The sequence below is a fragment of the Rhodamnia argentea genome, chromosome 4, assembly GCF_020921035.1.
Source record: "Rhodamnia argentea isolate NSW1041297 chromosome 4, ASM2092103v1, whole genome shotgun sequence".
Lineage (NCBI taxonomy): Eukaryota > Viridiplantae > Streptophyta > Magnoliopsida > Myrtales > Myrtaceae > Rhodamnia > Rhodamnia argentea.
Genome location: NC_063153.1, coordinates 21,597,110 through 21,624,541, shown reverse-complemented (window position 1 = coordinate 21,624,541; position 27,432 = coordinate 21,597,110). Strand labels below are relative to the sequence as shown.

Below are 27,432 nucleotides of genomic sequence, written 5' to 3'. Positions count from 1 at the left end.
GATTGGATCAAGTAGCCGCCTCGGTTTGGTCCCTTGCCTCCCATGATCATCAATGGGGTCTTGAGAATATACCTCTCCTTCGAATTCATTTGAATTTGACCGAGTCAGTCCACCCCCCACATTGGACCGTTTTAGAACCGGTCCACCTCGGTTATTGTTCGCCCTAGTCTTATGTGATGATACTCCATGATGGGTTTGAAGACCCATTCCGATCTGCTCAACAAATGCCCGAATTGAACGTTGATCTTTTCTATAGATGCCTAGCCTGTAAGTTAGCATTCAAACTTGATCCTGGGCTTGACTTGTTCCATCAGGCCATCCATTTGAGCGCGAACACTTCCTCCGACCCGGGTGTCGCCGGCGATGAGGATGGCGATGGAGAAAGACAGTGGTGGAGAAGAAGAAGAAGAATGCAAAGGAGGGAAAAAGAAAAGGAGAAGAAATTGAATAGACAAAGAAGAAGGAAGTTTTTTTTCCCACACTCGGATAAAAGAAAATGATAAGATGATTTATATGGTTTTCTTTTTTCTTTTTCACTCAATCATTGTGACTTGCATTTTTGACTTCAAACAAAAACACGCGAAATGACGCTGTATTTAATGATATGTGCATCAGAAGTCCTAAAACTTGTCAAGAACCACGACTATGTTTGAAAGTTAAATAATTAGAACCAATGAGAAAACTCGGATTTGATGCGCCATCAGGCCGGCGGGGCTTGGGAGTTGAGAATCCGGTCCAGACTGTTCTACATCCCACCCAAACTCTTGACCAAGTGTCTGCTAATGGGCCATTACGGCCCGAGCCCACTAGTCTCTTTACTGCAGGCCCAAAAAGTAGCCCAAAGACTACTTTTGGGTGGGCCCAAACCAAAATCAAATACTAAAAGTGGCCGAAAATAGAAAAAGGGCCCAATAATACCCGTCCATAGACGGCCCATTAGGACCATGGATCTGGCCCCGCACGGCATGGGCCGACTACACTGCTGGCCTGGCACGGCCAGATAGAGTAAATGGGCCGCATCGTGTCAGGCCCGGCCCGTTTACCAACAATCGGGGGCAGTAAAGTAAATTACCACCGTTGCGATCTTCATCCTCTTCTTCCTCCTCCCCTCGTCGCGTTCTTGCCCTAGCGTAACAGAAAACTCTGCAAAATCTTCTCCGCACAGTCGTTGAGCCATGTCTTCCTCGAAGAAATACTACAAGGAGAAGATGGCGCGTCGAAAGTGAGTTTGAGCTCTCTATTTGCTCACCCATTCGTCTGCCACTTACTGATTTCCCCTTCTGGTTTCCCTGGGAAAACTACCTCGGAAATGGAAAGTTACGGAGCTCATCGTGTCTGCGACATGCAGGGAGGAGAAACCGGAGGAGCCAGAGCTGCCGAAGTACAGGGACCGCGCGAAGGAGCGTAGGGAAGATCAGAATCCGGATTATGAGCCTACCGAATTGGGCTCGTTCCATGCCGTTGCTCCGCCAGGCACCGTCGATCTCAGGTTAGCTCGTTTTCGCGTCTCGAATTCGATCATTGCGTCGGAATTCCATGTCGCTTTAGTTGCTGAGGATGATGAAATTTTCAGGTCGGCTGATGCGAATAAGCTTTCTATTGAGAAGAGCAAGTATCTCGGAGGTGATGTTGAGCACACGCACTTGGTCAAAGGTTTGGATTACGCCTTGCTTAACAAAGTCAGGAGTGAGATGGTTAAGAAACCTGAGGCTGGAGATGATGCTGATGCCAAGTCCAGGTAATTTTGTATTGATTTGCTGTGTACAATTTGGTACTCCGTATGTTTTTCTGCTTTAATTTCTGATAGTGTGCTCATTTTTTGTGAGGCCAACTATGAAAATGCCGAATTTTTTCTTTTTATTATTGGGGTGTCTACCATTGAACAATGTGAAGAAACGTTTCCTGCTCAGCTTAATCCTCGGCTTCAGCATTTTGGGACTTACAAATAGTTTGTTTTGACCAAAGTTAGTGACTTCATGACAGAGAAGCTAAAGAAGACCAGCAACTCTCATTCCGAACTGCAATGGCAAAGGTGCATTCTCTTTGAAGCTTCTGTGTCAATTGGAACTTATTGCCATAGTAAAATAGCACGTCTTCATGTGCTTGGTACTTAAGGTCTGCATCATTTAATTTGAATCTTTGCCTTTGCCTTCTCAGTCGATCTATCAATGGATTGTGAAGCCTCAAACCGTCATCAAGACAAATGAGATGTTTCTGCCTGGTCGAATGGCCTTCATTTATAACATGGTAAGTTGAACCTCTTTGATTTGACTATCTTGGTGAGTCGGTTGTCGTTCTTAGATAACAGTCTTGGAAATTCTAGCTTGTTGAAGAGCAGCTGTGTAAGTTGCCACCTGGATAAGACACTAAGGTTCATATTGCAGAGTGTATGTCCAATAAAAAACCATTGAATTATTATCTACTGTTTCTGATCTCTATCTCAAAGGCTGATAGGGCCTATTTAATCTGCAAATGTTCTTGTTCTTTTATTAGTCTTTGGGTTGCCTTTCCCTCTCCCTATTGGGCTTGCTAAGCCTTTGGGATAGGAGCTTAGGAGATTGATTTGTCTTGAGAAGTGTGAATTTGGTCTAATTGTGGAAAATATTACATATGCAAGACGTCATTTTACATGGTCCGGTGATACTTCTACTGGATTAGTTGTAGACATCAAGGATGAAGCAGGTAACACTACGATTGGTTGGCAGCAAAAGGAAGTGGTTTTTGCATTGCACGTCTGTATAGATTGACCAAGAAAACCATAAATTGGATAGGTGCCGACTTTGAAACGTTCTCTTATTTTGCTCCAGTTATTTGAAGATCTTGATGAGCATATTTTGTTGAATGTTTTATGTAGGAAAGTGGATACTCAAATGATATTCCAACGACCTTGCATAGAAGTAAAGCTGACTGTCCAGTGCCTGAGGTTTTTTCTCTCCCTTTTGAATCCCCTGGTTAGATTTTTTGCTTATCTGATGTGCAGCCATCTGATTGTCACCTTCATGTGTATTAGGAAATGGTGACTGTCAGTGTTGATGGTTCCGTACTGGATCGTATTGCCAAAATTATGTCGTATCTTCGCCTTGGGTCTTCTGGGAAGGTTCTTAAGAAGAAAAAGAAGGAAAAAGATGCAAGAGGTAATTGCAATCTGCGCTTTAGAATACGTTGTTGTTACAAAAGTGGCATAGATGGTTCTTTAATAATAGCAGGCTGTATTTTCTCCTCTCTGATCAGAGAAAAGATTATGTTAGCCCTCAGTTTATTGTGGTTTCCGAGATCTGGAATTGATAAATAGACCACTAAATTGTTGAGGTGCTTGCAATAGCTCTTTGTCCTGTTACACGTCATCCACCCTGCCCTCTCCTTTTGCTCATTTGAGTTTGACTACTTTTAGATTTTTTTTTTTTGGTTGAAGACCACTTTTAGATTAGAGTTGTATAATATTTTATTATATACCATACATAGGAATGCATACGAATGCTATTGCTTCAAAAACGGGTTAGTTGGGGAATTAAGTGCAGCAATCTGCAGGCCTTTTGCAAATATGTGCTTATCTGAGTTCATAATTTCAGTTCTAGAAGTCTTTGGTCATTTTCAATCTCTGTGATGGAAAATCAACTGCTCTTTCTCTTCCCTCTTTTTCTCTCAATAACAAATAAATAGGATGTTTCGATGCTGGAAGTTACTCAGTTCAGAAGATCAAGTAGGATTGCATTAGCTAAAAAAAGGAGACATGATGTGGTGAATTAGTAGGATTGGAAGAGTTCTGGGAACATGGATGCTAAATTATCACACTCATACTGGAGATATTTCACCTCCAGGGACCTTTCTTCCCTTGTCCGTAGTATTGATAACATATTAGGGAGACTTCTGTTCTCCTGTAATATGCTCTACTTTATTATTAATTTGATTATTTTGCTGGACTTATCTTTTGGCTTCTTTTGTTCAGTAGGAAAGATTTCAACTCTTGGTAATGGGTTTGAGGAGCACAAAACCAGGTCGGATAATGGAATGTCAAAAAACCAGACTGAAAAGGAGAGTTTGCCACCTCCTCCGCCCCCTCCAAGGAAAATTCATGTGGAGTCCATGGAGAAACAAGGACCTTCAGTTGCTAGAGAAGAGGAGGATGACATATTTGTTGGGGAAGGAGTCGATTATGCTGTTCCTGGTAAGGACCCAAATCAGAGCCCTCTTTCAGAGGATATGGAAGAATCTCCTCGAAATAGGGAAAAAGTCTCTTACTTCAGTGAGCCTGCTTACGGTCCAGTTCCACCTTCATTGCCTCCTCAAGAATGGCAAGAAATTGTAAGTGTAAATTTGCTGCTCGCACATGAGTAGTACTAGTAAATTTATTGTTATCTGACAGACTGACAATGGAAAATAATTTTATGTAGCAGCTGTTGTGTTTTTTTCGCCGTTGGTTAATCGTTCTGTGTTCTTTGGCCATGTGGTTTCAGAACGGTTACGATGCAACACAAGGACAAGCATTAGCTGCTGGTTACCAGGGAGAGTGGCAAGATTATCAGTATGCTGAGCAATTGGCCTACCAGGAACAGTACTTCCAGCCAAATATGCCTCCGTTCGATATACAAGCCAGTTTAAATGCGCATCAAGATCCACGGTTCATGACACAAGAGGAGAAGGATAGAGGTCTAGGATCCGTCTTCAAGCGAGATGATCAAAGGCTTCAACAATTGAGGGAGAAAGATGCACGAGAAAAAGATCCAAATTTCATCTCTGAGAGTTATTCTGAATGCTATCCTGGATATCAGGAGTACAACCGGGAGATTGTAGACAGTGATGACGAAGACGATTTGTCGAAAATGGATATGGGTGGACGAGTAAGTTGTTCTTTTTTCTGCCAAACAGCACTGAATTACTTTATTGCATTGGAGAACTCTTGGACCCTCTCTCTTCCAGATGGTTGTCTTTCACAAAAAGGCAAAAGGGTTCCAGGCTTTCTTCTCAATTCTATCTGGAATTGTAGCAAATTAGGCCTTTTCTGACCTTATCCCTTTCAAATCAAAGTAGCAATGATGTTCTTGTGTTGGAAGCATTTGTAGCTACTTATTATCATTTTGATCTGCTCTAAACAGGCAAAAGGGCGACTTCACCGCTGGGACTTTGAGACAGAAGATGAATGGGCAACATACAATGAGCAGAAGGAAGCAATGCCCAAGGCCGCATTTCAGTTTGGGGTAAAGATGCAAGATGGTAGGAAGACCCGAAAGCAAAATAAGGACCAGAAGCTCACGAACGAGCTGCACCAGATTAACAAGATACTTGCCAGAAAGAAGATGGAGAAGGGTGGCGAGTCAAATGACGATGGTGGTGGGCATTACGATGACGAACTAAAACCTGGCAAAAAGCTTCGAATATGACCGGGCAAGGTGAACGATAGTTTACAATATGCAGAGTGACAAGTCGTTTGTCGTATGTAAGCTTCAATGGTGCGATTTCGTAGAATCGAATAAAATCTATGTTGTTTTCTCTCTGGTAGTGGTTAAGAAAAAACCGGTATGATGAGAACCGTCTCGAGCATATATTACATGTCTTGTCCAAGACAGTCATAAAAACATGCCACGAACGAATCACCTGGGAAGGAGGCTAGAAGAATCAAATTGAACAAATAAAGAAAGATTCAATCTCGTTACAAAATCCCATTTTTCAGTATTTGTGTTGCCAAACCTTGACTTTTACTCTTCATAATCTCGTCATAACAGAGCGACACAAGTTGAGAAACTACAACTGGTTTATCGACTGGGTCCATTGGCAGGACAAGAGTTTATATTAAACCGGTGATGCCTAATTTATAATTGTAGCACCTAGTTGTTAGTCCAATCAATCTAATTGGGTACTTTCGGGTTCAGATCACTCACAGCTAATTGGCTGACGATGAATTTTCCTCTGAACAGGATTCATATGAGCAATGTTTCAGAAATCAGAAAAATACTATCCCCATACGGACCAATTCAGTCCCACAAAAAACAAGTTCCCGTGATTTATCTGCGTTTCAATCGGTTCAGTCTTCGACCACAAAAAAAAAAAAAAAAAAAAAGTCGGTTGTCCACCACAGTGGTACTTCTTATAGTCTGGTCGGAATTGAGCAAAACTATGGAAAAATGGAATAGTGAAGCCAAGACTTCATTGACAGATATAATCAATATAAAGTACAAAAGAAGAAGAGCTACATAAATAATCTAATTCAGGCAAGAATATGGGGCTTACATTCTACATTTCACATTTGAAGTTTCTAATCTCTAGATCATAACGAACGGGGAGAAAGATTTGGGGAGTGCGCTTCTTGTCGACGTTAAATACTGTAGGTGACAACAATGACAATATTATGGTACATATTACATTGTGCTTAATTAGGAGTCCTCTTCGGCACTGAGACTGCGACCCTCGACACGCCGTCAGTATCCGTTCACGGTTTTCTGAGACTTCTTTTTGAAATTTGATATGCTGCAATGCGGACAAATATACTCCAACCCATCTGTTTTTGCATAGTCCTGCCATTCATAACCATGAAGAGAATCCGCATTAGTAAATTTGACCAAACCTAAACCCCCCCCCTCAATGAACGTGCCAACAGGCGAGGATCGGCACAAAATGGAAAACATGCAGAGCAACTGCTCCTAAAATAATTAAAACTTCAGTGGTAGATGGCAGCTTAGAAACCTAGTCAATAGACTTAACCTAAGATATGTGCATTCTTGGTTTCCAATCTTGCAGCTAAGACATGTGCATTCTTGGTTTCCAATCTTATGCAGATGCTAATTCACTGAAAGAATTGGTGGGTTCATCTCGGGTATCCAGAGTAAGGAGAAAATAGATAGTTAATAGCGTAATAACCGATCTATGCAAAACATTTGTTTTTCTTTCCCAAGAGGAGGCACCAGGCAACTAATGTTTACATGTCTAACAAGCACAATTTTTTTTTTTTTAAACTCTTATAACTTCATATAAGGAGGCAGGCTAGGCAATTTTAAGATCTGAAAAAGAATTGCTTTAAGTTCATATAAGTCCAAAAGTCGATCAAGAAATCGAACCTTGAAGGCACCGAGCCCTTGCCGCCTATCACAGCCAAAGTGAGCCCACTCCCCACATATACCACAGTTAACCCAATCACCAGGTGCACTACTGTTGCATTGCAATACAAAGGTTTGTTAGCAAAGCATAAAATCACCTGTATTCATGCATGCACACAGAGAGAGAGAGAGAGAGAGGGAGAGAGGGAGAGACCTATGACACAAGAGGCAGCATTCTCCGTCTACATCATCATGTGCCAATTCATATTCCAAGAGATAAGTTTCATAATGCCTCTTAAGTGTATTCCCTACACCCTGCAAAAATGCAGTAAGGCAAGTAAACTCTCCATAATCAAGAGCACTCAGAGAGTCAGCATAAGCAAGTAGAATGTCATCATAGCACAGTGATTTATTCATATCAAACAGGAACATACAGTCATTCTATTGGTTAGCGTGTAATTGCGCATCTTAGAGAAAACTTGTCCTTTCCAATTGATGCCATTCCCAACGTGAAAGCCACCCCTTGAAACCACCTGTTATGCATTCAGACAAGCAACCTTTAGAAAATGGGGAAAAAAAGGTACAAATAAATTGGAGATAAATGAAACAACTTACCTCTCTATACAAGTTGAAAAGGTCAAGACGTTTCGCATTAAGAACAGCATCAGGAAATTCAGCAAATCCACCCTGAGGCACCAGACGGGTATGACCACGTAGAACAAGAAACTGCATCACGTCCCTGAGAAATTCCTCCTGCAAGCAAGAGAAGCATGGTCAGGGAACTGAACAGAAAAATAGTATTGGTGGGACACTTACAACAAAAAAAGTGACTGATCCAACCCATAAAAGCGTATAACTACGGCTCTTGCAATGGTAAGCAGCAGCAGCAAGTGACAAACCTCTGAACAGACTTGAATAGGCGCTCTGCCACAGCCGTGTTTCTTTAAAGGTAGGGGATTCAAAGATATGATCTGCTGAGCTTGGATAGAGCTCGAAAATGACTTCCTAGGAGCAGGTGGAGGAGTGTGTTTTATTGGAGCCACTGGAAGATTGGCTTTTACTTGGTCTCCATTGTATCTTTCCCATTCATGAGACTCAGAGAATGGTAGCATTTTGTGACGCCGAGTATGAGGGATTGGCTTCATTGCAGCGAAATGCAGTTTATTCCTGACAGAACCACCGTTCTCGCTCTCTGAACCAGCTGATTTTGGCGGTTTCGTTTCATGGCATGGTTCAGACCTCTTCCGACTAGGGGCCGGAGGTGTCAACCAACTAGGAGGTGTGGAAAGAACAAAGTCGTTAAGATGCAACTCTTTTCCCTGCCGGGCCCACAGGAACAGGAGGCGTTCTGCATCATCTCTTTCAAAAGAAGCTACAGAAACCCCTTGAATGCTGGCAATTCCCAGCATGACCAAACTGCGATATGTCACATCTGGAGCGAGCTGCCTCAAAACCTGGGGATGCATTATGTACAACAGTAGTAAGCATAGTGAAAAAGATGCATTAAAGACAACTCCAACATTCAAAGGGTGATTTGCTGCAATTTGTCTCTACAGGCAGTTAGTGGTTAAGATAGTGATTCTGCCCCTCACTTCCTATAAAATGCGAATATATAGTGGAGAAGCAAGCACAAAACTAAATATGACAAGGAGACAATAGTTAAAGTTTATCACAAATTCAACCAAGCACTTAACCAAATAATCTGGGATGTTAATTACTATGCCTTTCTGCTTGAGCCAATGAGTTACACCAGAATTTTGCAAAAAGAAGAGCTAAAAAGAGAGGCACCTGTGAAGCCCATGTAGGAACTTTCATGCAAACTTCAAAAACACTAGCTGCACAAGCTATCGAAGCAGATTTACGAGGCTCAGATGAAGCCAATTTGCTCTCCTCGCAACTGGGCAAGGCGTGGACTAGCTGACTGTTGTCAATAATTTCATTCTTTATATGATTCTCTAGAAACTGAAGACATGAAAATTGTGGAATCATAAAAATAACATAATTGACATAACCAACTTGAAAAAAATGAATCAATGCTTGGAATATAGCTGTGCTTGCCTGATCATTAAAACACGTCTGTGCACTACCAGATACTAACAGAGAAATGTGAGCAGACGTAGAGGTAGAAAAATCACATCTCATAGTCACTACACCACGAGAAAATGTTCCTGCCTGAAGAGGGGGTGGAGGCGCACTGCAATATGATAACCAGCAAGGTTACAATTATTTTCTGCTTAAACAACAATTCGATAAAAACATGTCTGGCATAACAAACTGTGTGAAATTAAATAAATAGTCCAACAGTGACCAAGGTCACCACTACAACCGCAAGGTTAGTTTGTTATAGCAATTAAAAGTATAGTTGCATATAAGATTGTAGATGGTTAGAAATATCCCAATACCTTGATCGGTTATGAAGTTTACTCCTCCGTATCTGAGTAATAAGAATGATAGAAATCAGTCCTAGGCACTATATACCACTATGTATATGTTTATGTATTTTCTCAAGGAAAAGACAGCAGAACAATCAACACAAAAGTATGATGCGCAGGGCCAAAGGGCCAAGGGACGCATTCCGTTCAAAATGTTTGCATAAGAGAACAATGCTTGTAAGTTTTCGTGTATACATACTTCTATTCTCAAAAGAGCATTCAGGCCATCCTCCAGAGATTCCAATATGCTACCATCCTGCAAAAACATCAGCAAATTTATTTCGCCATCGACAAGGTTTCAAACATGCAGTTAGAAAAATTAAAACCTACCAACACGCATGGCATCCCGCAAACTAGAAACCGCATGGTGACATCATCATCATATATCTTTATTTCAGGAACACTATCGGGTGATTCTTCTTCTCCTTGCGTATTAGCCTCAGGCAGAACAATGTCAATCTTGGGACGGTCCCCAAGAATAAGTGGTCTCTGCTTATGGCTAAGTTTTTGGCTATTGGCAGGCAAAATATCATTGTTATTTTCACAGTAGAGCCTGAATGATGCATCTGCAAGTTGGAATGCATCCCATACGTGGCTGCATGAACTGCAATTTATAGATATGCAATTAATCTTCGATTCAAAAGAACACCATATGCTACCATACAAACTAATATAATAAAAGATATCCCAAAGCTCAAGGAATGCAGCGTCTGCGGAAGACCAAAGATGCACAATCTTCTTTCTTGTGCATATTATATAGAACGTTATGATTAGCCCCCGCCATCTCAGTAAGGACAGAGCAAGCTTATCATTATACCCAGACTCACACACCCAAAAAAAAAGTAATAATACCAAAATAAGGTTGCAATAAAATCAAACTGTTTCACTCCCCAAAATTTAACTACGTACCTTTGCACCACCGAAAACAATGCTTGACGAAAATGAGAAGCCGCATAGCATGAAAATGTGCTTCTCCAGTATATGACATAAGGTACACCCTGCATATGAAAGCAACATATTTGACCCAATTCATACATAGGCACGCTGCCAAATACAATTTGTTTTAACTCTTAATTCCAGTTGAATATCCATGCTCAACAAACACCCATCCAAAACGTAACACCATTTTCTTCTCTATAACAGATAACAATATTTACTTTCCAATAAACAGTAAAATATAAAATTTTGGGGACCGTTATCACACCTTAGAGTGAAGTGCCTCTGCCAAATTTTCTCCACTAGGAATCTCTAGATAAACCTGGACAGAAATGGAAAATGGGAAGTATTCAGTGCTACAACATGACGAAATGAGAGAAAAAGAATAAGTAATTCCAAAAGCATGGTTTCAATCATGACAGAAAAAATACTACAATCCATTTCGCATGTATAAATCACCAGTGATACATGATAATACTATCAAGAGTCAACCACATCAATGACAAAGAACTCGTGTGTAATCTTGAAATTTTCACCGACACAAGTATTTCATGGTAAAGTTATTTCATCAGTAACAAGCAGCAGTCCCGACTTTTAACTCGTAGAGAAAACGTAGGGATCTATCACCTCGATGTAAGTAGATGAGAAAACTTCTAGCTGGAGCATCTAACTGATCCTAGCTCCATATAACAGAATAGGCAAGATGATAGTTCAATGTCCTCGCGAAGTACTGTGAATTTAATTCATGTTTCAACCAATGCACCTCTTTTTCAAATTCTAGAGTCAGATAATTAGAAGCCAAATGCAGATTAGAGCCTTCCCCATGTCAAAAAAGACGAAAACCAGGGACACAACAAATGCATGATGCTGCAAAGTAAAATCTTCGATAAGAGGCCCAAGCATGTGCACCATTACCCATCTTTCCAGCACCCTGTTATCGCAGTGCTATGCATCCTATCTGAACACACATCAAACAAACTAAAGAACAATGAGGTTTTGAGTGCCAAGCACAGAATGCTAAATGACTCACCGCGGAAGGCAAAGTAGACCCGAATAATGCACATAGGTCATCTGGTGTGGACAGGTAGGTATTCCTCCAAACCACAGATTCCAATTCTTCACCATCGTCATGCCGTTCGCCTCGCAAGTACAGGAAACTGGGCTCTAACGACTCCAAAGCTCGCCGGAACTCATCAGTACTTGGATTATTCAAACTAGTTACCTGCACAGCAGTACAATAATGCACTCAGATAACATAAACCTCTATGCCCAACATTAAAACCCACGATCTTCTGGTCAATGCAGCTCAGCAACAAAATTGAACACACCAAAGCAGTAATTAACATACCTCAAGACGCCCAGATGAAGTGAGCTCTGGAAAAGGGTATGTGGATTGATCCTCAGGAATCACATGCTTATGTTTATTATCAGAAACATCACCACAGAAAATAGCAAGAAGAGAGCAGCGATTCCTATGAGGACCTTTCACATGTAACATCATATATTCATACCAAACGCCCCTTCAAACTTCTCAGCCGCAAATCAGAATATCTTCAAGCTCGCCAATGAAGCAGCTCAACTTCGTCTTCGAGACAAGGCACCATTGCCTTCTCAGAAACGCCCAAATCAAACAGCTCCAAAATCCCTAAAATCACCCGTTTTCACATCGATTCCAGATTGAAACAGCAAATTACCCAAATCTTCGAATCGGGTTCAAAACTTCGAAAAATTACACCAACCCAGAAGAACAGAAGCCAACTATGATCGCCCGTGTAGCAGGAAATCTCCAGAAGGGGAAAAAACCAGGAATCTTGAGAGGAAAAAATCCAAAGCAGAACAAGGACTGTAGAATAAACTTGCCGAGATTGACGAATTAAGCAACAGAAGCCGAAGGGTTCATGGAGGAGATAAAGTCAAGGAAGAGTCTGGTTCGAAGAGGAAGCAATATCAGAAATCGACTCAATAGTAAAGTGAAGCAACCCTAATAGGGTCAAAATGTCGAAACAGAGAGAAATAAAAATCATGGAAAAGAATTTGCCTTCTTTAATAAAAATCCCTCTCACGCTTCCCTTTTCATTTCTCTCTGTCTCTCTCTCTCTCTTGCCTTGCCCAAATAAAAATCAAACCACAATCAATCAAAAGCCCACTCGGTAATCAGAAAGAAAGAATCAAAGCATTAAAGCATTTACAAAAAAATCGAAACTGCATAAACTCCTTTATGCGGTTCAGGCAAGTGTCAGTTTTTACTACAGTTTCCAATCCCAGTCGGGTCAAAACAAATCATAAGAAACAACGAAGTCTCGAACACCGCATCTGTCTCTCTCTCTCTCTCTTCTTCCAAACACGAACGAACCCAAGAATTTCATTGCAAAGAATATGCGATTAAAGAAGAGTTAAACTTCAACTGCTTTTCCATCTTCTTTTTTTCTTTTCCGTCCTTTTCCAATGGACAGATTTTCCAAAGCACGTAATTGGTGGTCGCGGTGGTGGTGGTGGATTAGTAGTAGTATGTCCACGTGATTTGGACAACAATCTGAAAGCAAACCCACCAAGAAACAACAACATGGTATCGTCTTCCGAAAGATGATGAGCATTAAAGTTCTTATTAACGTGCCATTTCTGTTCTGGGAATTTCTGGGCAGTCAATAAAACGCGAGATTCTTGAATATATCCTTTTGCGTAAAATTGATCTCTTCTTTTCTGTTCGACAACGATCTTCCAAGGCCGCTCCTTTCTTCTTCTTTTTTCTTTTTTTTTCTTTTTTTTTCTTTTCTGGGTTCTTTGGTTTTTCTTTTTGAAAATTTCCTTCTTTTTTTTGTCAAAAAATTTCGATTTTGTTTTCGGGCAATTTTTTTTTTTTTTTGGATGGTTTGAATGCCGAGATTAATTGCAATATGTCGTTTTGGGGATGTTCTTGTCTCCGAAGCATGTATCTGGGCCCACAGGTACTAGGTTGCCTGTGCTGACTAGGATTGACTATTCTGCTTATTTCTCTTCTCAACGTCCGTCAATAACCGGCTTCCTTTCTTAGGTCTTTTCCCAATTCTCGAGTTTGAAAAACCTCCCACTTTGATTTTTGTCCGATTTTCCAAAAAAAAAAATCCCAACTTGACATCCAATTCTAATTATGCCTTAGATTTTGTTTGAAAAACAAAAAAAACCCTAACTTCAAGTCCCGTCTAAATCGGTTCTAAACCTAAATTTCATAACTTTAAATCTAGTCTCAAATTAATCCCGAACCTTTTTTTGTCCAAAAAAGATTCATCAACTTTAATATAAGTCCCAAATCAATTCTCGTTAGCCCTCCGTCGAAAAATCATCAATAGTTATCTCTAACTTCCCTATATTTCATATAACGAAACAGTTTTGCCTTTTAGATAATTTTTCACAGCACATTATTGAGGTGGATTTGTTGCCAACGTGAAAATACCACATCAAACAATTAATTATGAATTTTTTTTATGGAGGGCTATTCAAGCGGATTTGAGAATAGATAAGTTGATTTTTTTTTTATAGACAAAAAAAAATTCAAGACAGATTTAGAATTGGACCTAACGAAAAGTTCGGGATTGGACCTAAAGTTGTAATTTTTTTTTTTAAAAAAAAGTTTAGATTTGAATTGAAACTAGAACTAAACTTGAATTTTTCTTAGAGAATTGGAACCTTTAATCTTTTGTTTATCTTGAATTTAGCCGGTCATTCTGATTTTTATATTATATGAAACGCTACAAACTTTTTGAATTACTAAATCGCACGTAATGTTTTCTGTAATTTTTCAAAACTTTTATCATCATCTTTAACTTCTAAAGGGAAAATCCTAAGAGTAACAATAAATAGGACATCAGGTTAAAAAAAAAACAATAAATAGGAAAGAATCTGCACCATATGTCCCCATGTTGGGGAACATGCCTCAGAGCCTTTTAGTTTAGGACATGTTATGCCTGTACTACCTAGAATTTGCACCTCTTCAAGCAGTTTTTTCCTAAAAACTTGGATTTACCAAAATTTTGTCTTAACTAATGTCCACTGAAGCATCCAAACTATTGGAGTCTTGATATTAAAAGTCAAGGTTTTTAGTTACCCATGTTTTATAATTTTCCCGTTTGGTCCATTTCGGTCAAATATCTCTCTCTCTCTCTCACACACACACACACACCTGAAAATTTGAAAAAAAATACACTGAAGATTCAAAGGTAAAATCGAGGGACTCCGTAAGCTTAGCAATGAAATCGACAGCGATTAAGATTTGGCTAGTACTGCTAGACTACCTTTGCCATCTGTTGGATAGTTCTAGCAAAACGACCAGCTTTACTAACACATTTGAAAAGCCGCTAAAGCCCTAGCAAAATTCAGACATATTTGACACGGGAAAATTATCAAACAAATTTTAAACATATTATATTTGTACCAATTCAATTCTAAACTTTTTGAATTTGGCCAATTTAGGAGCACATCTTTTTGAAGATTTGCTAATTCAATCATAAATATTTTAATTATGCCAATTTAGTTCTAAAACTTTTGACGATTTGCCTATTTAGTTCTAAAATTTTTGACGATTTACCAATCTAGTCTCAAACCTTTTGACGATTTACCAATTTAGTTCTTCTGATTAACTTTAATCTACCAATTTTAGTTGAAAATCGCTAATATGATGTTTTAGTTAGTACTGTGGGTCATCCTACATGGCACAATTCTTTCTGGCGTGGATAATCTTTTAAATTTTCTAAATTGTTTTATTTTATTTCCCTTCTAACCCTAGGCCGGTGACGTAGCCCGGTGACCCTCACCCGGATCCAGGCGAGAGTCACTCCCTCACCCATTGCCCAATCAGGGCTGTGGCCTAGCATTGTGAAAAAAAGAAAAGAAAAGAACAAATAAAATAAATTAAAAATTATCCACTTCAGTACCAAATATATCACGTAGGACAACCGACACTAACTAGACTATCACGTCAACGATTTCCGACCATAGTCCACCATAAATTGTAAATTGACAAATTATCAAAAGGTTTAAGATTAAATTAACCAAATTGAAAAGTTCATGACTAGTTCCATAAATTTATGACTTTTAGGTAATTTTCTGTGAAAATTCCACGTCAGAATGGTGAGGTATGTCCCGCTTGTGAAGGATGACCTTTCTATAAGAAAGAAAAGCGTAGCCTATTTCTGGACATGAGATTGCCGCTTATGAATATAGAACCGCACTAGAAAAAAAAAAAAAAGAGAATGAGAACCACATGATAGAATCTATCATCCGTCGTTCTGTATTTCTGCACTTGATGTCTGTCAAGTGTACATATACACATAAATGTTCGACAGAGGTGCCGTATAATGAGTCTATGATGCCAAAGCACGACTGGACAGTTACTCAAGAACCTGTTATGTCCAACTCAAGCAGAAACTTGAGCTGCAACCCTCAAAAGATATCAGCAGCAGCGCGGTTGGGGTGTGGTCGGAGAGAGGGCGAGAGACGAAGAGAGAAAAGCTGTTTTCTCTTGCAGACAGTCAATGGAAACGCAAGAACCTTTTTATGGTGCAAATGATAGCAGATACTCCAGAATGTTGTGCTTGCACCTCTACCCGCTCTGAAAAGAATGAAACGCAGTTATCTCTCACATCTCACATGATAAAATACCAAATTATTCTGTGTATCTCTATTTGGCATTCTTCTGCCGCTGATTTCTTACTTCCGAGATATCTTAAATAGTACTCTCTCGGACAAAAATTTTGGGAGGATACAATCGGGTAAACGTCTGGAGCTCCCTATAAATAACTATCCAGTTGTTCTTGAAGATCCTGAATCGAAACCATGTTTATGACACTTTGAATCTCCTCGGGCGAGTACTCCGCTCTCAGTAAGGACTGTACCTGCACATGGGCCTCGATTATATTTGTCCTGCGATGCAAATTTACTCATCTGAATCAGAGAGAAGAGTCTGCAAGTTGAAACAAGACTCAAATAGAAAATTCCAGATAGAAAGTACAAACTGGATAACTCTGTACTAAGGGTTATTATTCTATTTGCTAAAAAAACTGCTGATAGAAATATCACAATCAACACCATCCACCAATTCCAAGTAAAATTTCTCAACTTGTTCCTTTCAAACTTGAAAGCATATATATCATCACCAAAGCTTCAATCTTTTGCTGCATAATCCTAGGTGGTGGTGACAAGCATCAATTTCACCCAGATTACCAAATTCAGTTCTGGAACGAACACCAAGCCAAGGACAGATTTAAGCAGACTGACCCCAGGCTCTCTTTGGAATAGAGAAAATAATCCATGAGTGGCATTATAGATGATGAAAGCTGTTAACTTACTTTATTGGTTTGAAAAGTATTGTTCTTGTGGAGGGATTCTGTAAATAAAGCTTCATCTTAGTCATCACCCTAGGCAACTCTTCCTGTATAGCTGCACCTACCTGTTTCGCCAACAAAGATAAGAATGACGAACTCCACAAAATCTATCACACTAGCTTGCACTCTTAAGAAATTCTAGAGAAGACAGGTCACAGTATCAGGCAGTGGCTCCTCGTCATCATAGGCGTCTTCCATACTCATATGCAAATGAAAAAATAAACAAAAAAGGTCCACATAAGGCAAAAAATCTGCTGATTTGATTAATTCAAGGAACAACATTTACAGATAATGTTTTCCCAGTATATAAGAAGCTAAGTACTTAAGTACATACCTTTTGAACAAGTTCAGCCACCTTATCAGGGGTAGCGAATGCCTGTTCCTTAAGTGGTCTTGCCATAACAGATTCCACCTGCTGTTTCTGACTGCCAGAGGACAACGCAACCTTTACAGCTGTTACCTATATATGCAATATCATGAAGTCAATGCTGTATGTATTGCACTAGCCTTTAATGACACAGAAAATCACTATGCCTTCCTTGTTACAAATTGGCCATCTGAAAAAAATGTACTTTAGAACCAAAATAGACTCAATATTCGAGTTAGATTAGACAGAAAAAGTTGTAACCACATTCACAGCTCTGATTTTGAGCATTGTTGATTCTTTGAACTTCTCGTGCGATGCACATGAAAATGCTATATTTTTTTCTGCCTTCCCTTATGTTATGTGAATTCTACAAATATGTGGTGTATATTGAATATATTAGAAGGGAGATGAAGGAAGAATAACCTTGGCTGCAAAAGAAAGCATAGGATCAACTACTAGTTTAGTGACTGCCATAATAAACTCCTCGCAAGTGGTTTTCAGACTTCTCTCCAGATCCTGCAAGTAATTGATCAGGAATTTTCATCCGACTGACACCTGGGAAAGACGAAAAAATAAAGCAGCAAAAACTATAGCAGACAAAACTACACCATGAAAATACCAGACAATGGTATCATTTTTTCCCCTAAAGTGTGACAATATTATGTTAGGGGGTGAGCGCACAAAACCTCCCAGATCCTTCACTTTTTTTAATTTTAGCAGGGACAGCATTTTTGCACTTAAAACATAAGCCCACAAACAGGTACTTCTCCCTACCTAAGCCTACCAGGCTACCACCATAATTTAGCTCAAGTTGTAGCACAAGCTATCGAAGAAAGAGGTAAACTAAAGGAAACTGTACCTTCTTGGCATCTACTTGACTTTCCAAAACTCTGGGAGATAAAGTTCTCGCCAATGAAGTAGACCTTGACCAGTCAAACAACGAGGCTTGACCTCTAAGAATTCGTCTCAGATGTTCCTACACAAAAATGTCATGGGTTTCACTAGAGAAACAAAAAAAAAAAAAAAAAATGAAACCACTCGGAAAATTCTTCTAGATGGTTCGTCATAAAAGCTCTTCTGCATATAGAAAAACTTGCAGTTCAAAGAATGTCTATTGGTAGCCAGTAGCGAATGCATCTATGGAAAGTGCCAACCACCATCTATAGTTCTTTGCATTTTAAGCAACCCAAAACAGATCACTGCGTACAATAACAGTTTCAAAGGCTAAACATTTCCTACTCTGATAGGAAAATCGTGGAAGTCATATCGGCATGGTTTATGACGAGCGACGCTCCAGAAAGAAGCTGAAGTGGACCCAACCTCCATTTTTCAAGTACTAATAAATTTCCTTTCAGAGAAAACGGCCATATTCCCAAAAAAAGAAGCAAACATCTTCATAAAAAAGTTCCATAATCGCAAGGCTTTTTTCGGTTAGATTTCTATTGTAGTTTAACATTCAGAAAAAAAATTATGCAGGGATGGAAACTTAAAAATTTAGTATTTTTAGCATGAATATCGGCACTTCAACGATGATTCTAATTTGAAACCATTATCCCAAAAGTGACACTTTTCTTCTTTCCACTATAAATTGGTCTTAAGGAGATTACAAAATGTCCTTGCCGAAAGTCCTCACAATACATGTCAACATAAGCTACAACACAAAATGGATGGTAGTTAGAAGGTTAACCTATGAGCACGAGTTGAATCTGTACTCAGATGATTAACAGAAAGAAAGAAGCAACCTGATCGAACCATATTAGCCTATATTTTCAAAGGAACGTAACATAGAAAACACAAATTTCATTGTGGAGATGCATATTCTTCATGCCTTGTTTATGACTTCTTTCTTTCTTCATATAGGAAGCCAAAGACAGAATGACTTCTTTGATGTACACCATAGAAACTGAATTAAAGAAGTGAAGTATTACATCTCTAGTAACAGCAGCACTAAATGTTATTACAATCACCCATCTCAATGCAAAAATGTTACGATACTTGACCCATCTCAACTAAAAAAGGCTAGCATATACTAACCAGCAAATGAGAGAAATCAAGCTCCTTATGTGTGACGGAGAATTCAATATCAAAGGGGGAAATCTGGAAAAACAGAGTGAACAAACAACTTTACGCGACGCTTTCACATGTAGAATAGCATGACAGGAACAAAAGAAATACACAACCTGCTCCCTTAAAATAAGGAGATGTTTTATAAGGAAGAGCTGCCCATCCATTGCTGTCGATCTCTTTGCAATTAGTCTGCTTGCTTTCTGAGAAAAAAAGAAAGTTTGCATTTAGAAACTGAATATGAAGAAGCAGTTTAACTCATCAGAGCCAATAAACAGAAAAAGCTATTCTCACGCTACATGCCATTTAGAATGAACTGCAAAGTTCACGAAGAATTAAATTCTGTGAATCATCAGAAGCCTTTTGATTACCTGGATGGACAGAGAGCAAACTTCTACTGCTTCCTGATTAACAAATCACAAGTATTGATATTCAACAAAATAAATAAGACCAAATCACACAAGGACAAGTTGACTGGAAGTAAATGAAAAATAGTACCTGTGCTAAGCCAGTGAAAACAGCAGATTCTAGACAACGGTACAACCTTGAAAGGCATGATATAGTTTTCTCGAGAGGTGGGTACCAAGACTTATATACATCCGAGTTTTCATCAACCTAAGGTTTGATAAACCAATTGACAAAGAAGAATGGACTCAGCATTATCACCGACGTACAAATGTTTAAGAAACATTGCAAACATACTTGAATTCAAAAGGCAGAAAAGCACATGCCACCATTCATTGCTTTAGGTTTCAAACTCCTTACGGTATCATATATTCAGAAAATAAAAGCCTCATCCATCAGAAGCTTGCAAAAGTCATCCGAGTGATTTAGTATGTGGACCAGCAAGAAGAATAAGAGCAAATATGGCAGTCAGAGGCATTACTCTTGTAGTATCTGATTCCTTTTGGGCAGATCGCTCCAGCTTTGCAGGATAATCCAAGTCTTCGTCCAAAGGCACATAGTTTGCTATCTACAAAAGGGAAAAGGAAATTCACCAGCAGAAGTACATTGTAGACATTATTCTTATACATTAAAGAGATTGTATAAATGGAACGTGTTAATAATTTCCAACACGAAAGTTTAACCATAAATAAGGCCCGTATTGCAAAGAAGATTATCGTGAAGCACTAGAGCACACTCTGCTAATCACGCAGGAATGACAATAGAAGAAAAACAGTCTCTTACCCCTTCATAGTGGTGAGAAATGATAGCCGATGATTTTATCCTTTCAATAATAGCACCAAATTTTCTTTTAACATTGTCTAACTTCAATCTTTCCAAAAACCATTCCATCTTCCATAATCCCTTGCCTATAATAAAGACCCTTTCCTGCTTTAGAGCCTACATCCACTATACATAGACTAAAATAGTTCTTTATTACTCTAGTTATGTCTGGAAGATGACGAAATATAAACACTTCCAACATTTTAGTGATCCCGACTCATTCAAGGGCCTGGTCATGTTTCCCTAGTGGTGGCAGGTTCTTTCAGTATCTGCTCTACATAACTAGAGAAAACTTCTACTTTCAAGTGTGAACACTTTCAACTTCTCAATTAACTTCAACTATGTTCAGCTTTCCCTGTAAACAAGTGAAGCTTCCAGCATCCCAGATACCTCAACTTTCAAATGAGGTACTAAAAGAGAAACTAGCTTTGTGCAAAATGGGAAAAGTTACAAAACCAACAGATGTCAGCCTGCCTCATACGAGTTTCACGAATAAATTATCATGGATCACTTCCCGAGATCAGCCATATCAGACAATTCCAAACTAGGACCATAACAGAATAACAGGAGAGTGTAGCAGTGACAGCAGAAATCCAGGTAATTGCTTTTACTGCCTGATCTGTACCTCATCACGAATATGTGTTCGAGCACGAAAAGTTAGCCTCTCGTTAACATCTGCTAAAATTCTCTGTAATGTAGGGCGGAGCCCAGCTAACAGTTCACCTCGTCTACTGATCTGTTCACCCAGGACTTCAACTTTAAGGATGTCAACAAGCTCACATAGGAGATCGATATTGGTTTGGTGGATAAGTTTGGGGCGCAGTGTATCGTACAAATAAGTGGATCTGCATATAAATTAGCAGACAATAAATATATATTAGGAAATTAAATATATAAAAAGGCAGGAAGACAGATTGTAGATAGGTGTGTCATATAAAGCAATTTAAATACTTCCAAATGGGAGAAGTAATTGTACTAGAACTCAGAAAAACATGCACATGTCAGAAAAAACAAAAGAACGAAAGAGAAACCTAAGGCATCCAGCTGCACAAGCCAAAGACAACTCCTTCGTTGTCAACACCAGGAGCAAAAGGCCCATAGCTTTACAGCTACAAGTTCTTTCAATAGGACAATTTTCTTGCGGGGTCACAAAACAGACAGGTAAACTAGAAAAAATGACCTGGAAGCTGTCCAGTATAATGATGCAGAATATTGCCTGAAGTCCATAATTCTACATCAAGAGTTCTTCCTCAGGGTAATTCATCATAAAGTGACAAAACAGAGAGCAAAGCTGACAAGCAAGTACCTTACAGATCTGAAGAATGTTATGTAACAGAAACTATACTAACTATAAATGTCTATGCAGACAAACAAATTGAGCAAGAGGTTATCCTCAAAATAGAGGTGAAAATTGTAGGGTAAAACCATCCTCCAAAGAATTAGACACACTTTTTCCACATGTAGGGCCACCTCAAAAAAGGCAATCATGCTGCCAGTGTATAGGTATTAAGAAAATAAATCGAAGATTTTACTTTAGTTTTGCATTGATAGGACAACATCAATGATAGGGAAAACAATCACGAAAAGGTCTAAAACAACACTTACAGTGGATCTATCAATGGTGCCAAACTAGATACATCCTCCGCAGAAGATGGAAAAAAGTGATTAAAAAGCTGCTGCTCCAGCTGGCAGACCTGTATATGCCAATCTGAATGGATAAGTTTCTTTGGTGTTGCAACTACATCATACATCAAAGTACATGGACCCTAAGACATGCTCAAAGATGAAACTCCTAACGATGGAAAGGAATTGATAGAATAGTGTATATGGTACATATAAATGAACACTTGCTCCAGGCAATTTATACAAGGATCTCGCGAAGTCTCTACAGCATTTTAGCGGCACATACACAAAACAACTCATTAACCAACTTGCATGCAGACACTAAATAGCAAAGCCAAACCAGTTTGGTATCCAGTTAGCGAACTAGGACTACTGCCATTTAGAAAAGAGAACTGGGGTTACCATGTGAATGAAAGGTTTTATTGCTCTAAATACAAATCTAAAGTCGATCCTCATAAACTCATATCCTACGGTTACCATCTATAAAATCATCAACCTTCATATTGGAAGAGCCATAAAATTAGCTCTATACCAGCATTGTAGCCAGTTACTTGCATTATCGGCAGAAGAACTTCAAATGAGAGATTCAGGTGCTTCTCTACCTCCAGTAATTTTTAGTGACGCATGTCCTTTTCAGAGGAAACAATCAAGTTGAAAACAAAGTAACAGGAAAAAGAAAAATTACTTCTTGAATACAATTCAACCTAAGGCCATGAAAAAATATTAATGCACCCTTTCATTTGTTATAAGCTGTAATTCTTGTAATAAAAAACTCACGTATTCCTAAGGCCAACTATCAGAATTCAGCATCAGTCTTTAACATGTCATACAACTTATACCCGACCTTCAAAACCTCAAAACGTCAAGGTCCACTAGTATCAACTGTTTCATTATCCTTGTTATGGACTCCACAAGTTAACCTCAAAAATAGAGCACATGCTTCCGGACTCCCAAAGACATCCAAAAATATGGGGAATCACAACTTAGAACAGCATAGGGACCAACTATTTTACCTGAACAAGGTATGCACATCCAGATCTAGTTAGTGATGGCAAAGCCTCTTTTTTAGCAAATTCAGATATCCGTTGATGCACGATGCCCCTTATCTGTAAGGTAAAGAAAGCCATTTTAGCGACCACAATGAGAGAACATAAAAGTATGCAAATCAAACAAAGTAATGTGCTAACCAGAAAAAGCCGCTGCTCACAGTACAATCTGTGACATTCTGCCAGAATCTGAACATATTCTTTCCTTGATGATCTGCTTTCAATTTCCCCAAGCACGGGTTTTAGCTGAAAATATTTGCAATTGTGAGATCTAGCACTTGCCTCAAAAGAAATGGTATTAGAGCTGCCTTACATCAAATAGATCTCAAAAAGAGTTTTCTCTTTCTTCTTTTTGGCTAACCAATCTCGATAATAGTTTCATCAATAACAAAATTTCAACACCCTTTCTTTGAAAAAAGGGTTTATTCATTAAATAAAAAACTTGAATAGAGTTGGTCAAGGTTTATATATACTAATTGGTGTCAAAATTCCTCCTTTGGCTGCTACCTTGGTAACAGTCATATCCATACAAAATGTATATCTTTCAAAAAAGAAGCTGGTACCTCTGTCGCTGCTGCCTTGAAGCGCACGTATATAACCGATGCCTCCACACCCTCTGAAACAGCAGTGCCACTAGCGCTAGTACGGATTGCTGCCTGGACCTGATGAAGGATATGAAGCAACAAACATACTCTGTAATGTCTCATAGTGACAGTATCTAGTGTACTTAAGCACTCAGACTAGTCACCTGAGAAGAGGCACCCTTGAGAACTGTAAGTACATGAGAACGAATCATCCCAAGGGCTCTAGACTGTCAATTAATAAGAGTTAATTGTTACTAGCATAAAGAAACACAAAGACCAAAGGCTAAACTCGTAAGCACAACATAAAATTGCTCAGTACGGAACCCATCAATCACATAAAGTTTCTTTAAATTCAATGTTCATTTCTATACCTGGAGTTGACGAAATTTAACCAAATATACACCAGATTCTGCATACTGTGGGTTACTTTCAACATAACTGAAAGACCAAATAGAACAAATAATTAGAATGTCTTAAACTCAACAGTTGACCTTCATGAGCAGCTAGAGTGTGTTGGTTTGGCAACATGCTTATACTTGAGCAAATGTGGTGCATGTAATACTACAGGAGGATTATATGAATAGAGCACTAGCCAGAATGTCTTCAAATCAACAGCTGACCTTCATGAGTAGCTAGAGTTTCATGGATTGGGTAAACAAAAATCACATGCTTATGCTTGAGCAAATGCGGTGCATGTAATACTACAGGAGGATTATATCAAAAGGGGTCCACTCACGATATGCATTCGTCAATCCGTTTAAGAAGCGGGAGGAAGTTCTCATTGCCAACGTTCATATTTTGAGAGTGGAAATTGGTTGCTATCTGCACATGGATCAATAATTAGAAAGCAAAGGGAAGGAACAAATTATTCATTAAGCAAGTGATCTCAACATTTAACCTATAAAAGATATATCCATGTAGGCCAAATACTCCCTAGTACAAGGACAGAGATTTATATGACAAGGAAAACATCAGTGAGAGCTTCAGATAGTAGCAGGAAACTTACAAACTCAAAACAGCTATTTGGACATGAAGAAATTTGCTATGACGATACGAAAAGAAGTAAACGAAAAACCACTTCATCCAGAGTAGATACCAATCAAACCTTACATTCTCCAATTCATCAAAATAATTGAGTTTGCTCCGAAGTGCATCTGCAAACTCAATCAGCCTTTGCTTCTCTATTAACTGCAGCATGGTTAGGAAAATGACATATCAGAAGCAACTGACATGGAACACAACTAATTAATTTTTCCAATTAAATATAGCAGGGAGGGGGATGAGATCACTGCCTGGTGGGACTGAAACCCACACCCAGCACCCGGAGTAGAGTTGCTTCTAACAGCTGGGCTGACCCTTTAGCTCACAATTGAACTACGTATAGTGATACTAAAAATAATAATCCAATGTATCACTCTGTATAAGTCTCCTTCTACTTATTGATAACCGATGAAAAGACTTTCCTCCTTCGATACTCAAGTTCCAAGACAAATAGAAAAGGATATGCTAAAAAGGAAATTTTAATTAGATGTGAAAAAGTACAAAGCAAATACCTTGGCATCTTTGAACATCAAACATGTCGACAATAACAACAATATGTTCCTGTTTTGTACATCGGTGAAGCAACTAAAATTTCTGTTTAATCTGGCTAATATGCACTAGGTTGGTGAAACATCAAAACGAAAGGGAGCTAAATTTACCAGCCGGTCACATGCGTCATGCAGAGTTTTAGTCTTTGTAGCCACTGCTTGATGCTGCAGCTGAAGTTCATTGAACAAGTCCAAGGTACCATCAACCTACAGATATGAAACTAATTCTCGTCAAGATCCAAGCAAAGTGCGGCATCAACAGACGGAGGAAAGCAGTAAAGGAGGAGGAGGAGGAGAACTTATCACGCTTTAATAGGAAAAATAATAGCAATGATGATGGAGTACCTGTTGAAGAATAGCATCACACGTCTGTATTCGCTCAGTCAGCGTGTTAACGTATTGTTGATACTTCTCATCAGTCTACCAAGAAAATCAACGAGATGCAGTCAGCAAACACGCCAAAGTTTTCTTAGACCAAGCACAGCCTAGTAGAGAATAGAATAACCTCTGATTTCATAGCTGATTCCAGATCCGTAAACCATTTGTAGAACTGCAATTTGAACAAAAAAGTGAAAATGTAAGTAATTACGAGAACATGACCTAAGTTTTACATTATTGACGCTGGTTTAGTCATCAAAATCAAAAGAGGTCCTCATCGGCAACCATAAAAGGCATGGTAACAGCAGACTCCAAGGTCTCGTGTAGTTCATCCGACAATTCGATTACAAAAGGAATGAGAATCCTATTGCCAGAATTTTCATGCACACAAATCCGTGTTTAGATGAAGTTTCTACCGAAACATGGAAGTTCTAGGAATATAAATCTCATTCCTTGAGTAATGCACTTCGCTGGTGGACCAAACAGCATCTAAATGTTTGAGCAGCGAAAAATTTCAAATCTGACCTGATTTGTATTGACCAACACTGCTTCCACAGCCTCAGCTTCTCCAAAAGCGCTGTCCTGCTTGGACGCAGACAACCCACCGTCCAGACCAGAGATATTGTCTTGCGCCTAGTTCCACAAAGCCAGGCCAATTTGACACCAAAACATTCCATATCAAGAATCAGAGTCTCAAAAGACGAACTTACATCTAAGATAAAAGAATGAACTCGTCCAAAACATTTCATTTCAGCTCCACAAGCAATTCCAGACGAACAGATAGGGAGAGAGTTACCAAATTAACGGGAAATGGCCGCTCGGCAACCGCGTGAGACAGAGAGACAACCGACGCCTGTTGCTGCTCCGTCAACGGAGCACTCTACAACAAGCGAAACCCGTCAAAAACACTTGAAACTAGGACAAGCAACGAATCCTGGAATGTTCTTCACACAGATCCGGTCATAACACGACCTTCTAAGGAACAGGAAATCCAAAACCTAAGCTGCGGAATCGGAGATCGAATTGGATCTAACGGAACCGATCGAGCAACGAATCACGCAGTGCACGAGAAATAGAGGACGAGGATGGATGAGGAGGTGCACCTGTTCCCAAGTAGAAGCGAAGTTGTAGCCTTTGGAGATCGCGCCGGACTTGGGGAGAGAAGTAGGAGGGCTCGCCTTCGCAGCCATTGATGAACGCTCAGAGTATCAGCATCTGCATCGAATTGACGAGCAACGTACGGAACGACTGGATCGAGTCGGCGCTTCCTTTTTCAGACTCTTCAGTACGTTCGTGTTCGTCGGTGAGAGCCGGCGGAGAGGAGATGAAGAAGACGGAAGGAGAAACGAAACGGCACCGCTTCTGTGGTTATTAGTGACTTCATTACTTCTGTCATATTAAAAGGTACCTTTTTTTATTAATATTAAAATGTATGGTTAATATCATGAAAAACTCCAAACTAATACATTTACGATAAATTTACCTCAAATTATTTTTTCATCACAAAAAATTCAAACTAGTATACCCGTGAGAAATTTACCCAAAACTATTTTTTCGACCACCAAAAATTTCAAACTGATACATCTGTGACAAATTTATCTCAAGCTAATTTTTTTTACCATAAAAAATCTCAAATCGATACACATGTGACAAATTTACCCTTTGTTAGTTTCCGTTAAATTGAATTAATATCATGAAAAAACTTCAAGTTGATGCACATGTAACAAACACAGGATAAAACTCTAAACGTGTGCACCAACCAACTATTACGTATCATCCAACTTAGCAATGTGATGACAAAA

General features: G+C 39.2%; 3 protein-coding genes across 4 annotated transcripts; 1 reads left to right on the top strand and 2 right to left on the bottom strand.

Moving 5' to 3' along the window:
- The first annotated feature begins 1,069 nt into the window (after window positions 1–1,069).
- Window positions 1,070–5,489, top strand: LOC115740983 (suppressor of mec-8 and unc-52 protein homolog 2). Of its 2 annotated transcripts, none has more exons than XM_030674668.2 (10): window positions 1,070–1,222; window positions 1,349–1,489; window positions 1,574–1,738; window positions 1,984–2,032; window positions 2,158–2,247; window positions 2,855–2,923; window positions 3,011–3,134; window positions 3,950–4,302; window positions 4,455–4,838; window positions 5,094–5,489. In XM_030674668.2, the coding sequence occupies exons 1-10, from the start codon at window positions 1,176–1,178 to the stop codon at window positions 5,376–5,378; spliced, it is 1,707 nt and encodes a 568-aa protein (XP_030530528.1). In that variant the 5' UTR covers window positions 1,070–1,175; the 3' UTR covers window positions 5,379–5,489. The 2 variants fall into 2 exon arrangements, with proteins under 2 accessions (XP_030530528.1, XP_030530527.1); XM_030674667.2 differs by having other exon boundaries at window positions 3,947–4,302.
- A 627-nt stretch (window positions 5,490–6,116) lies between these two features.
- Window positions 6,117–12,602, bottom strand: LOC115740982 (AT-rich interactive domain-containing protein 4). The gene is made up of 15 exons (XM_030674666.2): window positions 11,745–12,602; window positions 11,427–11,618; window positions 10,665–10,718; window positions 10,370–10,458; window positions 9,791–10,064; window positions 9,660–9,716; window positions 9,431–9,462; window positions 9,087–9,222; window positions 8,817–8,990; window positions 7,928–8,482; window positions 7,644–7,781; window positions 7,463–7,561; window positions 7,243–7,343; window positions 7,050–7,140; window positions 6,117–6,509 (listed from the first exon to the last, which is right to left on the bottom strand). The coding sequence occupies exons 1-15, from the start codon at window positions 11,895–11,897 to the stop codon at window positions 6,414–6,416; spliced, it is 2,241 nt and encodes a 746-aa protein (XP_030530526.1). The 5' UTR covers window positions 11,898–12,602; the 3' UTR covers window positions 6,117–6,413.
- A 3,031-nt stretch (window positions 12,603–15,633) lies between these two features.
- Window positions 15,634–26,946, bottom strand: LOC115740981 (conserved oligomeric Golgi complex subunit 3). Its single transcript, XM_030674664.2, has 25 exons — window positions 26,734–26,946; window positions 26,427–26,510; window positions 26,156–26,263; window positions 25,758–25,802; window positions 25,598–25,672; window positions 25,364–25,459; window positions 24,774–24,851; window positions 24,400–24,485; window positions 24,035–24,101; window positions 23,828–23,890; window positions 23,643–23,741; window positions 23,221–23,325; window positions 23,047–23,139; window positions 22,016–22,104; window positions 21,036–21,255; window positions 20,070–20,156; window positions 19,682–19,798; window positions 19,555–19,587; window positions 19,300–19,386; window positions 19,154–19,216; window positions 17,979–18,095; window positions 17,543–17,635; window positions 17,087–17,212; window positions 16,717–16,817; window positions 15,634–16,291 (listed from the first exon to the last, which is right to left on the bottom strand). The coding sequence occupies exons 1-25, from the start codon at window positions 26,818–26,820 to the stop codon at window positions 16,159–16,161; spliced, it is 2,352 nt and encodes a 783-aa protein (XP_030530524.1). The 5' UTR covers window positions 26,821–26,946; the 3' UTR covers window positions 15,634–16,158.
- Window positions 26,947–27,432: the final 486 nt, after the last annotated feature.

What these genes read in the sequence shown, in the direction of transcription:
- LOC115740983 (XM_030674667.2), top strand. Translation starts at nt 1,176, where the DNA reads ATGTCTTCCTCGAAGAAATACTACAAGGAGAAGATGGCGCGTCGAAA. An exon ending in CTGACTGTCCAGTGCCTGAG is followed by an intron (nt 2,924 to 3,010) that starts GTTTTTTCTCTC and finishes CATGTGTATTAG; the next exon opens with GAAATGGTGACTGTCAGTGT. An exon ending in AAATGGATATGGGTGGACGA is followed by an intron (nt 4,839 to 5,093) that starts GTAAGTTGTTCT and finishes TGCTCTAAACAG; the next exon opens with GCAAAAGGGCGACTTCACCG.
- LOC115740982 (XM_030674666.2), bottom strand. Translation starts at nt 11,897, where the DNA reads ATGATGTTACATGTGAAAGGTCCTCATAGGAATCGCTGCTCTCTTCTT. An exon ending in CTTCATCTGGGCGTCTTGAG is followed by an intron (nt 11,619 to 11,744) that starts GTATGTTAATTA and finishes ACTGCTGTGCAG; the next exon opens with GTAACTAGTTTGAATAATCC. An exon ending in AAGGGCTCGGTGCCTTCAAG is followed by an intron (nt 6,510 to 7,049) that starts GTTCGATTTCTT and finishes TATGAATGGCAG; the next exon opens with GACTATGCAAAAACAGATGG.
- LOC115740981 (XM_030674664.2), bottom strand. Translation starts at nt 26,820, where the DNA reads ATGGCTGCGAAGGCGAGCCCTCCTACTTCTCTCCCCAAGTCCGGCGCG. An exon ending in TCGCTTCTACTTGGGAACAG is followed by an intron (nt 26,511 to 26,733) that starts GTGCACCTCCTC and finishes CGCTTGTTGTAG; the next exon opens with AGTGCTCCGTTGACGGAGCA. An exon ending in CGGATTGACGAATGCATATC is followed by an intron (nt 24,102 to 24,399) that starts GTGAGTGGACCC and finishes TTGGTCTTTCAG; the next exon opens with TTATGTTGAAAGTAACCCAC.